Below are 16823 nucleotides of genomic sequence, written 5' to 3'. Positions count from 1 at the left end.
TACCATTTCTGTGCAGCCAGCGACTAGATACCGGCACGGTACTCTGCACCGACCGCAGGACTTTATGTGATCCTGGAACTAAAACAGAAGCCATTACACAGAACAAAATCAGGAGGACGACTGAATGGACCGGAGGAGAAATGACCCTGATCACAGATCAAGCTGAAATGCAGATGTCGGATATACGCGCTGAGTGTCCCAAAATACACGGCGGCATGGAGAATGCCAAAATATATAGGAGAAGGACCAAATCTACTATTGATCTAGCGCTGATGAGTTCTGAATGCAGCTCTGGCTGTGACTGGAGTGTAAGGCTATGTGCACACGTTGCAGATTTTGATGCAGATCTCCAGCGTTTTTGGACGCGCGGAATTGCATCAAATACGAAGTGCAGTGCACAACCAATGTTCGTCAATGGGAAATCCAGAATTGGTATGCACATGCTATGGAGAAACCGCATGGATTCACAGCGTTTTATTTTCCGCAGCATGTCAATTCTAATTGCGGATCTGCAGCGTTTCTGCACCCATTGACTTGCATTGAGTCAGTCAAATCCGCAGCAAAACCGCAGGTGTAAAAAGATTTGCAGCAGATGTGCGTGCGAAAAAGGCTGCGGATCGGGAGGAGGGAAGTGTGTGGTCGGAGACTGTGTGTGTGCGGAGAAGATGTGCCTGTCTGTGTGGGTGGGTGGGTGGGTGCGTGTAGGCAGGCATCGTCCCATGTGACTATGTCTGCTGTCACATAGAACAATAGAACAGTGACAGCATTAGCCGATGATGGGACAGTAGTCCCATCATCCGACTACTGTGTTGAATAGTACAAAAAAAAAAAAAAAAATACACAAAGTACATACATATACAGAAAGTTCATACATATACACATACAGTACATACTTACCAAACAGCTAATCCCCGATGCAATCGATCGCCTGCAAAAAAATAAACCAACAGTATACTCCCTGTTCCGATGTAATCCATTTAATAACAAGTGTCCCACGACGATCTCCTGTGTAGAGCGGTCACATCTGGAGATGTGACCGCTCTACAGGGGCTCTGGCGATACAGTGACAGGAGGTATCCTCCCGCAGTGTATCATCGAAGTTTGTGCTCTCACTTTACGGCACTACCGCTGCGTGAGAATTTTCTCACGCAGCGGTGCTGCAAGCGACCGGATGAACTCCGGTAACCTCTAGGCGGCGGAGTGATACAGTGCGGGAGGATACCTTCTGTCACTGTATCGCTGGAGCCCCTGTAGAGCAGTCACATCTCCTGATGTAACAGTTCTAAACAGGAGATCGTCGTGGAACAGTCGTTATTAAATGGATTACATCGGAACAGGGAGTATACTGTTAGTTTATTATGTTATTTTTTTTTGCAGGAAATCGAGGGCGTTGCAGGAATTAGGTGTATAATAAACATGGGAAACGGTGTGGTGTTTTATTTCATTAAAATACTTTATTCTGGCTGTGTCTATTTACCATGTAACAACTATAGGATTAGTAATGGATAGGCGTCTTATTGAGGCTTCTCCATTACTAAGCCAGGCTTGATGTCACATTACAATACAAAGGTGACATCAACCCCTCAAGTATTACTCCACTTGCCACTGCTACAGGGCAAGTGGGAAGAGAGAGGCTAAGTGCTGGAATTGGCACATTTTAGAGATGCGCCATTTCTGGGGCGGCTGAGAGCTGGTGTTTGTGGTGGGGGGGGGGGGGGGGGGCGCAATATCCATGGTCCCTTCCTAGGCTATTAATATCAGCACGCAGCTGTCTGCATAGCCTTTGCCGGTTATTAATTACTAGATGGTGGCCCGATTCTAACGCATCGGGTATTCTAGAGTATGCATGTCCACGTAGTATATTGCCCAGCCACATAGTATATTGCCCAGCCACATAGTATATTGCCCAGCCACATAGTATATTGCCCAGCCACATAGTATATTGCCCAGCCACATAGTATATTGCCCAGCCACATAGTATATTGCCCAGCCACATAGTATATTGCCCAGCCACATAGTATATTGCCCAGCCACATAGTATATTGCCCAGCCACATAGTATATTGCCCAGCCACATAGTATATTGCCCAGCCACATAGTATATTGCCCAGCCACATAGTATATTGCCCAGCCACATAGTATATTGCCCAGCCACATAGTATATTGCCCAGCCACATAGTATATTGCCCAGCCACATAGTATATTGCCCAGCCACATAGTATATTGCCCAGCCACATAGTATATTGCCCAGCCACATAGTATATTGCCCAGCCACATAGTATATTGCCCAGCCACATAGTATATTGCCCAGCCACATAGTATATTGCCCAGCCACATAGTATATTGCCCAGCCACATAGTATATTGCCCAGCCACATAGTATATTGCCCAGCCACATAGTATATTGCCCAGCCACATAGTATATTGCCCAGCCACATAGTATATTGCCCAGCCACATAGTATATTGCCCAGCCACATAGTATATTGCCCAGCCACATAGTATATTGCCCAGCCACATAGTATATTGCCCAGCCACATAGTATATTGCCCAGCCACATAGTATATTGCCCAGCCACATAGTATATTGCCCAGCCACATAGTATATTGCCCAGCCACATAGTATATTGCCCAGCCACATAGTATATTGCCCAGCCACATAGTATATTGCCCAGCCACATAGTATATTGCCCAGCCACATAGTATATTGCCCAGCCACATAGTATATTGCCCAGCCACATAGTATATTGCCCAGCCACATAGTATATTGCCCAGCCACATAGTATATTGCCCAGCCACATAGTATATTGCCCAGCCACATAGTATATTGCCCAGCCACATAGTATATTGCCCAGCCACATAGTATATTGCCCAGCCACATAGTATATTGCCCAGCCACATAGTATATTGCCCAGCCACATAGTATATTGTCCAGCCACATAGTATATTGTCCAGCCACATAGTATATTGCCCAGACATGTAGGTATATAACACTGCCCACGCAGTATTTAGCAGTGTGGGCACCATATCCCTGTTAAAAAAAAGAATTAAAATAAAAAATAGCTAAATACTCACCCCGGGATCCAGCGAAGCTGTGTGATGCGGCCGCCAGCTTCCGTTCCCAGGATGCATTGCAAAATTACCCAGATGACTTAGCAGTCTTGCGAGACCGCTAAGTCTTCTGGGTAAGTTCGCAATGCATCTCTGGGAACGAAGATGGCGGCCGGCGCGAGCGCATTGTCTGACGACGGAGGGTGAGAATAGCAGGTTTTTTGTTTTTTCATTATTTTTAACATTACATCTTTTTACTATTGATGCTGCATAGGCAGCATCAATAGTAAAAACTTGGTCCCACAGGGTTAATAGCAGCGGTAACGGAGTGCGTTACCCGCGGCATAACGCGGTCCGTTACCGCTGCCATTAACCCTGTGTGAGCGGTGACTGGAGGGGAGTATGGAGCGGGCGCCGGGGACACTGACTACGGGGAGCGGGGAGTATGGAGCGGAGCGCCGGGGACACTGACTGCGGGGAGTAAGGAGCGGCCATTTTCTTCTGGACTGTGCCCGTCGCTGATTGGTTGTGGCTATTTTGCCGCGACCAATCAGCGACTTGGATTTCCATGATAGACTGAGGCCGCGACCAATGAATATCCGTGACAGACAGAAAGAAAGACAGAAGGACAGAAAGACGGAAGTGACCCTAAGACAATTATATAGTAGATAGGGGGACCCCGTGCAATTTTTTTGGGGTCTCCCCTATTTTTAATAGCCAGTAAAGGCAAAATATACAGCTGTGTGGTGATATTAATAGCCTGGGTATTACCCCTTTCCCAGGCTATAAACATCGGCCCCCAGTTGCTGGATTAACCTCTCTGGTTTGGAAAATTGAGCGGGAGCCTATGACATTTTTTTTAAATTAAACAGATAATGCGTTTAAGGCCGGAGTCACACATGTGAGAAACTCACGAGTCTTGCACCTCAATACCCAGCACTGCTGCCGGCACTCAGGTCCAGAGTGTGCAGCTGCATGTATTTCTATGCAGCTGAACACTCCGGTTAGAGTGCCGGCAGCATTACCAGGTATTGAAGTGCGAGACTCGTGAGAGTTTCTCGCAAGTGTGACCCTGGCCTAAGGCCGGATTCACACTAGCGATGAATACGGATGAGTGCTATGTGATAAAACATCACAAAGAACTCAGAACAGTATTGATCTATGGGGCAGCTCACATCACCGTTTTTTTGCTCGGTTGAGTCTCGGCTCACTCGCACCCATATAAGCCTATGGGTGCGAGTGAGACAACGCACATCACACGGATATCATCCGAGTGATGTGCGATATACGCTGAGTGTGTGTGTCTTTATTTAACTCTTGTAAAATGTACCATTTTATTATGTTTATTACTAAACATCGGGCTTGATATTATCCATCTATCTAATCTATCTATCTGTGTGTGTGTAAACATTATTCTTCAATGGAGTATGTAAAAGAAGATGTTGGAAAAGGAAATTACATCACAATTCTTTTTATTTTGTGAAATAATATATATTTAGCTTACAAAAAACGCATACAAATCCGCATGAAAAAAAATGCATCAAATCCACGTGGATTTTCAACTGGATTTTCTGCCAAGAGAAGAAGAATCCGCGCAGAAAATTCCACAAGCAAATCCGCAACGTGTGCACATACCCCAATAGTCGGCACCGTCAGCAGGCGAGCTGCTCAGTGTAGGACTATATTATATGCAGGACTCTACATATAGAAGTGTATAGGGGGTCCCATCCTTTCCAGGGGAAACAGATACCTTTTCTCTGGGGATTTTCTTCTTTCCACAACCTTCACACATCATTGGGTATTTGGGACATATCTCATCATGCGCCTGAAAGAGAGAATACGTCAAGTTTCCACATGTCTGTAGCCGTAGAATAGGGGGCTGTCCCTTTAAATGGCACAAGAACTTTCTGCACCTTAATTTCTGGAAAGTAGAAGGAGAATTTGCAGTATCTGCAGTTCAGTTTCCGCTCGGGGCATTCTCGCTCATTGTGCATGTCTCGATCGCTCGCCCGGATGAGAATCTTGCATGCAGAACAAGGGACAAGCATAAACGGGCACTTTCCTTCATGGTGGGCCTGTTAGAGAACAAAATGCATCTGTTACAAAACAGGAGGCGACTGATAGTGAGAAACAGGAAGGGTGGGGCGATCATATAAGACGGGGAAACGAAGGAATGGTTTAACATCATCATGTCTGAAATCCAATAACCTGAAGATATAGGCCTAAAGTCTGAGATCGCACCACTGAAAACGGTCCTTCCTGGAACAGAGATAGCACACTGACCCTTTGTGGGTCCAAATCAGCACGTACATCACTCAATAGCTACAGAAACTGATCAATAGCTGCAACTGCCGAGCTGCACGAAGACGGAGATTTCTGTACTCATCTGTGCAATGGCGTGAGCCTGCCGACATTGCTACGCATACAATTAAAGGCACAGTTACAATTCTTTGTTCCAATCTTGGTGTAAAACGTAAGGTTTGAGGGCTTCAGTAACCACTTATCTTACGGCCTGCATAACTACCATCGCTGCATGGTAGACTGCCTCTCTACGCTGCACAGACTTGTTTCAGACCACAGGTAATGGGAAGTTTAACAAAAGGATGAAGTAGCCAGGAGGCGACGTGCAAACAAAGGAAACAAAAATGCAGGGGACCAGGAAAATGTTACAATCTGCAATGTGCTGTTTAGGTCAGAAGTCAATGCAGCGCACCCTACGTCCCCCCAGGGTCTCCTCCTCCCCCACATGCGGAAAGGATTTATTTTCCTTATTCCATATATAGAAAACAATGTGAACTTTTATGACGTTACTCCTTTATTATTATATGGCTCCACCTGCCTCCAAACAAAGCTTTCTGTAGGACAGACTGTTACAGGGCAGCTCCCATATCTGTAACCGAAGAGTCTACATGAAAGGAGATTGTGGGGCACCTGGCGTCAGAACAGCGGCCATTGTATATACACAGAATACAGGGAGAGGCCAGAAATAGCAGGCGCGCTGCACCGAAACTCAGACACTCCCTATGCCCAAGCCTTTATCTCTTCAGAGATCGAAAATAGAAAATACTTTTCTTGACATATATGGGGATGATAAGTGTAAGGGGATGCGAAGGGCAGTAGCTCTGCAACAGATAAAGCGCAGTGACACAATGGGAGTTGTAAGTTTATGCAACAGGAAGAGTCAGAACTCTTTGTAATGCTTGATCAAGTCCTGTACGTTTCCATCATACATGAGGACGTAACTGCAGAAACTGGTCAGCGGACCTCGGTGCAGCATGAGATCTGGATTTCTGGTACCCCCCACAGAGACCGCATTACATACATACATATACATAACATACACATATATACATGAACACATATATATTATATATACACACACATATTACATACACGCTGGAAATTATATGTATATATATATATATATATATATATATATATATATATATATATATATATATACCGTGTATATATATATATATTATTTATATATATTTTACAATACACAATATGTCAGGCAAAGAATCCAGATGTGACTGACAAGTTCTCATTCGCATCCTGAACCTCTATTGCTGTACCCAGGAAAAGGGAGATATCCTCAATCACTCTGTGCTGTTAAAAACTCCACTCCTTCAGTTGTTTGTGCCCTACCACTAGCATCTACAAAATCAGCACACTTTTCTAGTAAAATTCTCTGTGCTGTTGAAGATCCTGCATAGTAGTCCGTGACCTCAGTCTTGTCTCCATTCTGTTACATCATCCAGGTCAGTGCATCAGAGGATTAAAGCAACATCTTTTCTGACATACTCTGTGCTGCAGGTTTGCCTTCATTTATTTTCTGCCTGAAGCTCTCTCCCTTTCTGTTCTCATCTTCTCTCCATCAGCTCCTCTCCTCCACCCAGTATAAACTGGTTTTTCTAGGTACTTTCCAGTTCAATTTAAAACAGCTGGCGGCAGTAATCTTTGGCGCCATAAGTCACTCAGTCATTCTGAAGATAAACGCTAACCTAGTACAGCATTATAGAACTACAGACAGGGCCTTGCACAGTGCCCATTACGGTACCACTGCAGGGGGGATAACTGATATCACAAGCCGCAGGCCGCTGCTGACAATTTCTCACAGATTGAAAGCTTTCAAATGTCGACAGCACAAAATAGTCCAAATGATAGAGCTCTGAGCATTAGTGCCCGGTAACAGCAATTCCCCATTGGTTTCCTCTACCATTCAGCAGTGCCAGCCGCACACCAGAGACCACAGACAACATACATCAATGCCCACGCACACCTTCCCAGCACTCATTGCTCTTCCCCCTCATACAGCAGTGGTCCCCAGTCAGAGGCTTTCAAGCTGTTGCAGTACTACAACCCCCAGCATTACCAGACAGACGTTAGTTACTTCACGTGCCAAGCTCTGCATTGTGTAAGTTGGGCAAAGGTGACCCAGAATGTGCTGGCTTGCTGGCAAGAGACCAGGAGTTTACAGAACTTGTTATACAGATCGTATCCGGATAAACTTTTCAGTGGAATTCAACAGGCACAAAAGTCAAGAAAACAGAGGTAAGAAGAGGCAGAGCTAGATAACAGCAAGTAAAAACACAAGTCAATGAATATATATAGCACAAAAGTTTCCGATAATCTGGCATAGCCAATATCACCATGTGCTAGATCAGGGGTGTCAAACTGCATTCCTCGAGGGCCTCAAACCATGCGTGTTTTCAAGATTTCCTTAGCATTGCACAAGGTGCTGGAATCATTTTCTGCAGGTGATTAAATTATCACCTGTGCAATGCAAGGAAATCCTGAAAACATGACCTGTTTGCAGCCCTCAAGGAATGCAGTTTGACACCCCTGTGCTAGATTACAAGATGGTCTGACATACAAGGTATATAGTCATTCATGGCACAATGCACATCCCAGGTCCAAGGGTGCCATTACAGTCAGGAACAGGCTGGCCGGTGCATACACATTACTTTCTTTATTTTCCCCTACAATATACCAATTTTTTGGGACAACAGAAAGCCCCCTGTGACCTTTGATCTGCTGTTTGGAAGAATAGCCCAGGTGGGTAATAAAAGGTGTGATAAGGGGTCAGAGTGGGCAACATTGGGAGGGTATGCTACTCCTTTATCTCTAGATTGATGGCTGATCCCTCCCCCATGAGTTGCAGGGGGTACAAGGTACCAGTGACTGCACCCTGTGAATTGCAGGAGTGGCATCATGTGTCATATGTATGGAGGCCGAAGACACTGGAAATCCCCGTGAAAAAATCAGGTCTGTAAAATTTTAAAGCCATACTACTTACCATCGCCTTAGTACCATTTACAAGACAAAACATGGTCCATCTACTTTCAAAGCCCAGACACCCGACAGGATGTTCGGACACCCCTATAAACATGAAGCTCGGACAAGAAAGTAATGGGCCTCTGGATTATCACAACTGAACCATAAAATATGCAAAACCCGCAGAATGTTCTAGAAGAACATGTGCAAATCTGTGTCCCCAGGTACTTGGAGGGTTAAATCACAGAATGGAAAAGCAGACAATGAGATTGACATGAAGATACTGTGTAACATGGGCTGGATGGAGGCAATGATCAAATGACAAAACAGATGACTATAGTTTCTACAATAACATTATAAAATAAATCAAAAACAGAATATCATCACTATGGCGGACAATTAAAAACAACAAACGGAAAACAGAGGAGAGGGGGATGCATCAGAAAGACAGACAAGTAACTATAAAAAGGACAAATATACCAGGGGCACGCAGCACTCACCTCATACTCCTTTAGGGTCCCTCTCCAGGAGCAGCCATTGTTGGAGCAGACAGCAGGCAGACTCTCCACCTCCCGCCGCGCCGCATTATCTGAAAATGCCTGGTGGAACAAAGGAGAGCGGACATTGGGAAGATTACACTATTTTATCCAACATGCAGACTTCTCCAACCGCCTCTCAGAGATTCCACAATTTTATATTCCACATATTCAGACAGCAGTCTATGCAATTCAATCTAAATGCCTTAAAAATAATTACATTTTCCTGTCTCCTGTTTTCAGGTTCATATCCCATGCTTTCACTTTCCTTTTCGCACATCACCCATGATTTATGCTTTCCCTTTCATTTTCTCACACTACATATACTTTCGCTTTCCCTTTCATGTACTACCCCTACTTTCATTTTCTCACACCACTCATGCTTTTCACACTGCACCCTTACTACTTCCCCAATGTACAAGAATATAACCATTATAATACTGCCCCCTATGTACAAGAATATAACTACTATAATACTGCCACCTATGTACAAGAATATAACTACTATAATACTACCCCCTATGTACAAGAATATAACTACTATAATACTGCCCCTATGTACAAAAATATAACTACTATAATACTGCCCCCTATGTACAAGAATATAACTACTATAATACTGCCCCTATGTACAAGAATATAACCACTATAATACTGCCCCTATGTGCAAAAATATAACTACTATAATACTGCCCCTATATACAACAATATAGCTACTATAATACTGCCCCATGTACAAGAATATAACTGCTATAATACTGCCCCCTATGTGCAAGAATATAACTACTATAATACTGCCCCCTATGTACAAGAATATAACCACTATAATACTGCCCCATATGTGCAAGAATATAACTACTATAATACTGCCCCTATGTACAAGAATGTAACGACTATAAATACTGCCCCCTATGTACAAGAATATAACTAATGTAATACTGCTCCTATGTACAATAATATAACTACCATAATACTGCTCCTATGTACAAGAATATAACTACTATAATACTGCTCCTGTATACAAGAATATAACTACTATAATACTGCCCCTATGTACAAGAATATAACTACTATAATACTGCCCCTATGTACAAGAATATAACTACTATAATACTACCCCCTAGGTACAAGAATATAATTACTATAATACTGCCCCTATGTACAAGAATATAACTACTATAATACTGCCCCATGTACAAGAATATAATTACTATAATACTGCCCCTATGTACAAGAATATAACTACTATAATAGTGCCCCTATGTAAGAATATAATTTAGCTCTGGACGTACTGTGGTACTTTCTAAAGTAGAGAAGCCTTCTTCGTATATACCTTCTTGGATACAGGCTGCACATTTCTGAGGTCCTGAGCTGAGACATTGAAAAAGATGGTATTTAGGCACAGAATATAACCTATACACTTTATCTGTATCATGCTCATTACTGCTATAGGCAGGGTGGATTTGATTTAAATCTAACTGATTTAAATCACGATTTAAATCATTAGTCAGTAAGGCTTGATTTAAATCAGTGATTTAAATCAAAGTTTCTACCTAACTGAATTTGACTCCGCAGAGGTCCCAGCCTCTTCTTCACGGCAAAAATGTTACAACATGAACAGAGTTGAGAAAAAGACCTTAATCCTATTGTTCTACAAACCTATGAATACAGAATCAACCCCTTCAGTGCCAAGTCCAAGAAGTTAGACAATATGTTTCTGATTGTTTGGAGTGGAATAGATCTGCACAACACAAGAAGAATGTGAATCTAAGTGTGAGGAGGAGGAAGGGCAAGCAGACAAGAAAATGAAAGTGAAACTTTGAGCACAATACTGCAGCATAGCCACAGACAGACATGTCTGGATCTGTTTGTGTGTACGATCTGAGGTTTATTACATTCTTTCCTTATAATGGCAGCAGGCCGTAAAAGAGACCCAGTTTGGGAATATTTTAATGAAGCTCCTTCGCTTATCGGTAAGGCAGGCATGCGTGCAAAATGCAAACGATGCAACAAAGAGATGCAAGGCCTGGTGGCGCGAATGAGGCAACATCATGAGAAGTGCGGTGATGAAGATGAGTCATGTTCATCACCGCACTTCTCATGATGTTGCCTCATTCGCGCCACCAGGCCTTGCATCTCTTTGTTGCATCGTTTGCATTTTGCACGCATGCCTGCCTTACCGATAGGCGAAGGAGCTTCATTAACCCCTTCCCGACCTTTGACGCATACGCTGCGTCATGAAAGTCGGTGCCATTCCGACCCATGACGCAGCATATGCGTCATGGAAAGATCGCGTCCCTGCAGATCGGGTGAAAGGGTTAACTCCCATTTCACCCGATCTGCAGGGACAGGAAGAGTGGTAGTTTAGCCCAGGGGGGGTGGCTTCACCCCCCCGTGGCTACGATCGCTCTGATTGGCTGTTGAAAGTGAAACTGCCAATCAGAGCGATTTGTAATATTTCACCTAAAAAAAATGGTGAAATATTACATCTGTGGTCCGCTCCCCTCGGTCCTATGCTCCGCTCCCCCGTCCTCCTGTCCGCTCCCCCCGTGCTCCAATCACACCCCCCGTGCTCCAATCAAACCCCCCCGCACTCTGATCCCCCCCCCGCACAGCGATCCCCCCCCCCCCGTGCTCCGATCCACCCGCCCGCACAGCGATCCCCCACTCCGTGCTCCAATGCTGCCGCCCCCCCCCCCCCCCCCCCCCCCCCGTGTTCCGATCCACCCCCCCGTGCTCCGACGATCCCCCCCGTGCCCTGATCTCCCCCCCTTATACTTACCTGGCCTCCCGGGGACCGTCCGTCTTCTTTCCTGGGCGCCGCCATCTTCCAAAATGGCGGGCGCATATGCAGTGCGCCCGCCGAATCTGCCGGCCGGCAGATTCGTTCCAGAGTGAATTTTGATCACTGAGATAGGTTCTATCTCAGTGATCAAAATAAAAAAAAAAGTAAATGACCCCCCCCTTTTGTCACCCCCATAGGTAGGGACAATAAAAAAAAAAAATATATATTTTTTTTCCACTAAGGTTGGGGTAAGAACTAGGGGTAGGGTTAGGGGTAGGGTTAGGGATGTGCACACGTATTCTGGTCCTATGCGGATTTTTCCGCAGAGGATTTGATAAATCCGCAGTGCTAAACCGCTGCGGATTTATGGCGGATTTACCATGTTTTTTCTGCGCATTTCAATGCGGTTTTACAACTGCGATTTTCTATTTGAGCAGTTGTAAAACCGCTACGGAATCCGCAGAAAGAAGCGACATGCTGCGGAATGTAAACCGCTGCGTTTCCGTGCAGTTTTTCCGCAGCATGTGTACAGCGATTTTTGTTTCCCATAGGTTTACATTGAACTGTAAGCTCATGGGAAACTGCTGCGGATCCGCAGCGTGTGCACATACCTTTAGAATTAGGCTATGTGCACACGGTGCGGATTGGCCGCTGCGGATTCGCAGCAGTGTTCCATCAGGTTTACAGTACCATGTAAACATATGGAAAGCCAAATCCGCTGTGCCCATGGTGCGGAAAATACCGCGTGGGAATGCTGCGTTGTATTTTCCGCAGCATGTCAATTCTTTGTGCGGATTCCGCAGCATTTTACACCTGTTCCTCAATAGGAATCCGCAGGTGAAATCCGGACAAAAAACACTGGAAATCCGCGGTAAATCCGCAGGTAAAACGCAGTGCCTTTTACCCGCGGATTTTTCAAAAATGGTGCTGAAAAATCTCATACGAATCCGCAACGTTGGCACATAGCCTTAGGGTTGGGTTGGAATTAGGGTTGTGGTTAGGGTTAGGGGTGTGTTGGGGTTACGGGTGTGTTGGGGTTAGGGTTGTGATTAGGGTTACGGCTACAGTTGGGATAAGGTTTAGGGGTGTGTTGGAGTTAGAATTGAGGGGTTTCCACTGTTTAGGCACATCAGGGGGTCTCCAAACGCAACATGGCGCCACCATTGATTCCAGCCAATCTTGTATTCAAAAAGTCAAATGGTGCTCCCTCACTTCCGAGCCCAGACGTGTGCCCAAACAGTGGTTTACCCCCACATATGGGGTACCAGCATACTCAGGACAAACTGCGCAACAATTACTGGGGTCCAATTTCTCCTGTTACCCTTGAGAAAATAAAAAATTGCTTGCTAAAACATCATTTTTGAGGAAAGAAAAATGATTTTTTATTTTCACGGCTCTGCGTTGTAAACGTCTGTGAAGCACTTGGGGGTTCAAAGTGCTCACCACATATCTAGATAAGTTCCTTGGGGGGTCTAGTTTCCAAAATGGGGTCACTTGTGGGGGGTTTCTACTGTTTAGGCACACCAGGGGCTCTGCAAACACAACATGATGTCCGCAGACCATTCCATCAAAGTCTGCATTTCAAAAGTCACTACTTCCCTTCTGAGCCCCGACGTGTGCCCAAACAGTGGTTTACCCCCACACATGGGGTATCAGCGTACTCAGGAGAAACTGGACAACAACTTTTGGGGTCCAATTTCTCCTGTAACCCTTGGGAAAATAAAAAATTCTGGGCTAAAAAATTATTTTTGAGGAAACAAAACGTATTTATTATTTTCACGGCTCTGCGTTATAAACTTCTGTAAAGCACTTGGGGATTGAAAGTGCTCACCACATATCTAGATAAGTTCCTTTGGGGGTCTAGTTTCCAAAATGGGGTCACTTGTGTGGGGTTTCTACTGTTTAGGCACACCAGGGGCTCTGCAAACGCAACGTGACGCCCGCAGACCATTCCATCAAAGTCTGCATTTCAAAAGTCACTACTTCCCTTCTGAGCCCCCACGTGTGCCCAAACAGTGGTTTACCCCCACACATGGGGTATCAGCGTACTCAGGAGAAACTGGACAACAACTTTTGGGGTCCAATTTCACCTGTAACCCTTGGGAAAATAAAAAATTCTGGGCTAAAAAATTATTTTTGAGGAAAGAAAACATATTTATTATTTTCACTGCTCTGTGTTATGAACTTCTGTGAAGCACTTGGGGGTTCAAAGTGCTCACCTCACATCTAGATAAGTTCCTTTCGGGGTCTAGTTTCCAAAATGGGGTCACTTGTGGGGGGTTTCTACTGTTTAGCCACATCAGGGGCTCTGCAAACGCAACGTGACGCCCGCAGAGCATTCCATCAAAGTCTGCATTTCAAAACGTCACTACTTCACTTCCGAGCCCCAGCATGTGCCTAAACAGTGGTTTACCCCCACATATTGGGTATCAGCGTACTCAGGAGAAACTGGAAAACAACTTTTGGGGTCAAATTTCTCCTGTTACCCTTGGGAAAATAAAAAATTGCGGGCTAAAAAATCATTTTTGAGAAAAGAATTTTTTATTTTTATTTTCATGGCTCTGCGTTATAAACTTCTGTGAAGCACTTGAGGGTTCAAAGTGCTCAACACACATCTAGATTAGTTCCTTTGGGGGTCTAGTTTCCAAAATGGGGTCATTTGTGGGGGATCTCCAATGTTTAGGCACACAGGGGCTCTCCAAACGCGACATGGTGTCCGCTAATGATTGGAGCTAATTTTCCATTTAAAAAGCCAAATGGCGTGCCTTCCCTTCTGAGCCCTGCCGTGCGCCCAAACAGTGGTTTACCCCCACATATGGGGTATCTGCGTACTCAGGACAAACTGGACAACAACATTTATCGTCCAATTTCTCCTATTACCATTGGCAAAATAGGAAATTCCAGGCTAAAAAATCATTTTTGAGAAAAGAAAAATTATTTTTTATTTTCATGGCCCTGCATTATAAACTTCTGTGAAGCACCTGGGGGTTTAAAGTGCTCAATATGCATCTAGATAAGTTCCTTGGGGGGGTCTAGTTTCCAAAATGGGGTCACTTGTGGGGGAGCTCCATTGCATAGGCACACAGGGGCTCTCCAAACGCGACATGGTGTCCGCTAACAATTGGAGCTAATTTTCCATTCAAAAAGTCAAAAGGCGCGCCTTCCCTTCCGAGCCCTGCCGTGTGCCCAAACAGTGGTTTACCCCCACATATGAGGTATCGGCGTACTCGGGAGAAATTGCTCAACAAATTTTAGGATCCATTTTATCCTATTGCCCATGTGAAAATGAAAAAATTGAGGCGAAAATAAATTTTTTGTGAAAAAAAGTACTTTTTCATTTTTACGGATCAATTTGTGAAGCACCTGAGGGTTTAAAGTGCTCACTAGGCATCTAGATCAGTTCCTTGGGGGGTCCAGTTTCCAAAATGGGGTCACTTGTGGGGGAGCTCCAATGTTTAAGCACACAGGGTCTCTCCAAACGCGGCATGGTGTCCGCTAACGAGTGCAGCCAATTTTTCATTCAAAAAGTCAAATGGCGCTCCTTCCCTTCCGAGCCTTACCATGTGCCCAAACAGTGGTTTACCCCCACATGTGAGGTATCGGTGTGCTCAGGAGAAATTGCCAAACAAATTTTAGGATCCATTTTATCCTGTTGTCCATCTGAAAATGAAAAAATTGAGGCTAAAAGAATTTTTTGTGTGAAAAAAAAATAGTACTTTTTCATTTTTACGGATCAATTTGTGAAGCACCTGGGGGTTTAAAGGGCTCACTATGCATCTCGATAAGTTTCTTGGGGCGTCTAGTTTCCAAAATGGGGTCACTTGTGGGGGAGCTCCAATTTTTAGGCACACGGGGGCTCTCCAAACTTGACATGGTGTCCGCTAAAGAGTGCAGCCAATTTTTCATTCAAAAAGTCTAATGGCGCTCCTTCCCTTCCAAGCCCTGCTGTGCGCCCAAACAGTGGTTTACAACCACATGAGGTATCGGCGTACTCAGGACAAATTGGACAACAACTTTCGTTGTTCAGTTTCTCCTTTTACCATTGGGAAAATACAAAAATTGTTGCTGAAAAATCATTTTTGTGACTAAAAAGTTAAATGTTCATTTTTTCCTTCCATGTTGCTTCTGCTGCTGTGAAGCACCTGAAGGGTTAATAAACTTCTGGAATGTGGTTTTGTGCACCTTGAGGGGTGCAGTTTTTAGAATGGTGTCACTTTTGGGTATTTTCAGCCATATAGACCCCTCAAACTGACTTCAAATGTGAGGTGGTCCCTAAAAAAATGGTTTTGTAAATTTTGTTGTAAAAATGAGAAATCGCTGGTCAAATTTTAACCCTTATAACTTCCTAGCAAAAAAAAATTTTGTTTCCAAAATTGTGCTGATGTAAAGTAGACGTGTGGGAAATGTTATTTATTAACTATTTTGTGTCACATACCTCTCTGGTTTAACAGAATAAAAATTCAAAATGTGAAAATTGTGAAATTTTCAAAATTTTCGCCAAATTTCCGTTTTTATCACAAATAAACACAGAATTTATTGACCTAAATTTACCACTAACATGAAGCCCAATATGTCACGAAAAAACAATCTCAGAACCGCTAGGATCCATTGAAGCGTTCCTGAGTTATTACCTCATAAAGGGACACTGGTCAGAATTGCAAAAAACGGCAAGGTCTTTAAGGTCAAAATAGGCTGGGTCATGAAGGGGTTAAAATATTCCCAAACTGGGTCTCTTTTACGGCCTGCTGCCATTATAAGGAAAGAGTGTAATAAACCTCAGATCGTACACACAAACAGATCCAGACATGTCTGTCTGTGGCTATGCTGCAGTATTGTGCTCAAAGTTTCACTTTCATTTTCTTGTCTGCTTGCCCTTCCTCCTCCTCACACTTAGATTCACATTCTTCTTGTGTTGTGCAGATCTATTCCACTCCAAACAATCAGAAACATATTGTCTAACTTCTTGGACTTGGCACTGAAGGGGTTGATTCTGTATTCATAGGTTTGTAGAACAATAGGATTAAGGTCTTTTTCTCAACTCTGTTCATGTTGTAACATTTTTGCCGTGAAGAAGAGGCTGGGACCTCTGCGGAGTCAAATTCAGTTTTGAGAACTGCGTAAGTGAAGCGAGCGTCTGTGATAATATAGGAGAGAAACTGCCCACTAATCCTACAGA

General features: G+C 44.2%; 1 protein-coding gene across 2 annotated transcripts in view; it reads right to left on the bottom strand.

The window, feature by feature from the left end:
- TRAF2 (TNF receptor associated factor 2) overlaps positions 1-16823 on the bottom strand; it is a 136803-nt gene that overhangs the window by 62878 nt on the left and 57102 nt on the right. For both annotated transcript variants that reach the window (XM_069747655.1, XM_069747656.1), the window contains 5 exons: positions 10155-10233; positions 8827-8925; positions 4960-5121; positions 4797-4871; positions 4-78 (listed from right to left, as the gene is read on the bottom strand). In XM_069747655.1, coding sequence (XP_069603756.1) covers positions 4-78; positions 4797-4871; positions 4960-5121; positions 8827-8925; positions 10155-10233 — 490 coding nt within the window. The remainder of the gene's footprint in view (positions 1-3; positions 79-4796; positions 4872-4959; positions 5122-8826; positions 8926-10154; positions 10234-16823) is intronic.

This window comes from Ranitomeya imitator, chromosome 2 (genome assembly GCF_032444005.1).
Source record: "Ranitomeya imitator isolate aRanImi1 chromosome 2, aRanImi1.pri, whole genome shotgun sequence".
NCBI classification, from domain to species: domain Eukaryota; kingdom Metazoa; phylum Chordata; class Amphibia; order Anura; family Dendrobatidae; genus Ranitomeya; species Ranitomeya imitator.
Note: the sequence above shows the minus strand (reverse complement) of the source record. Positions and strands in the feature narration are given on the sequence as shown.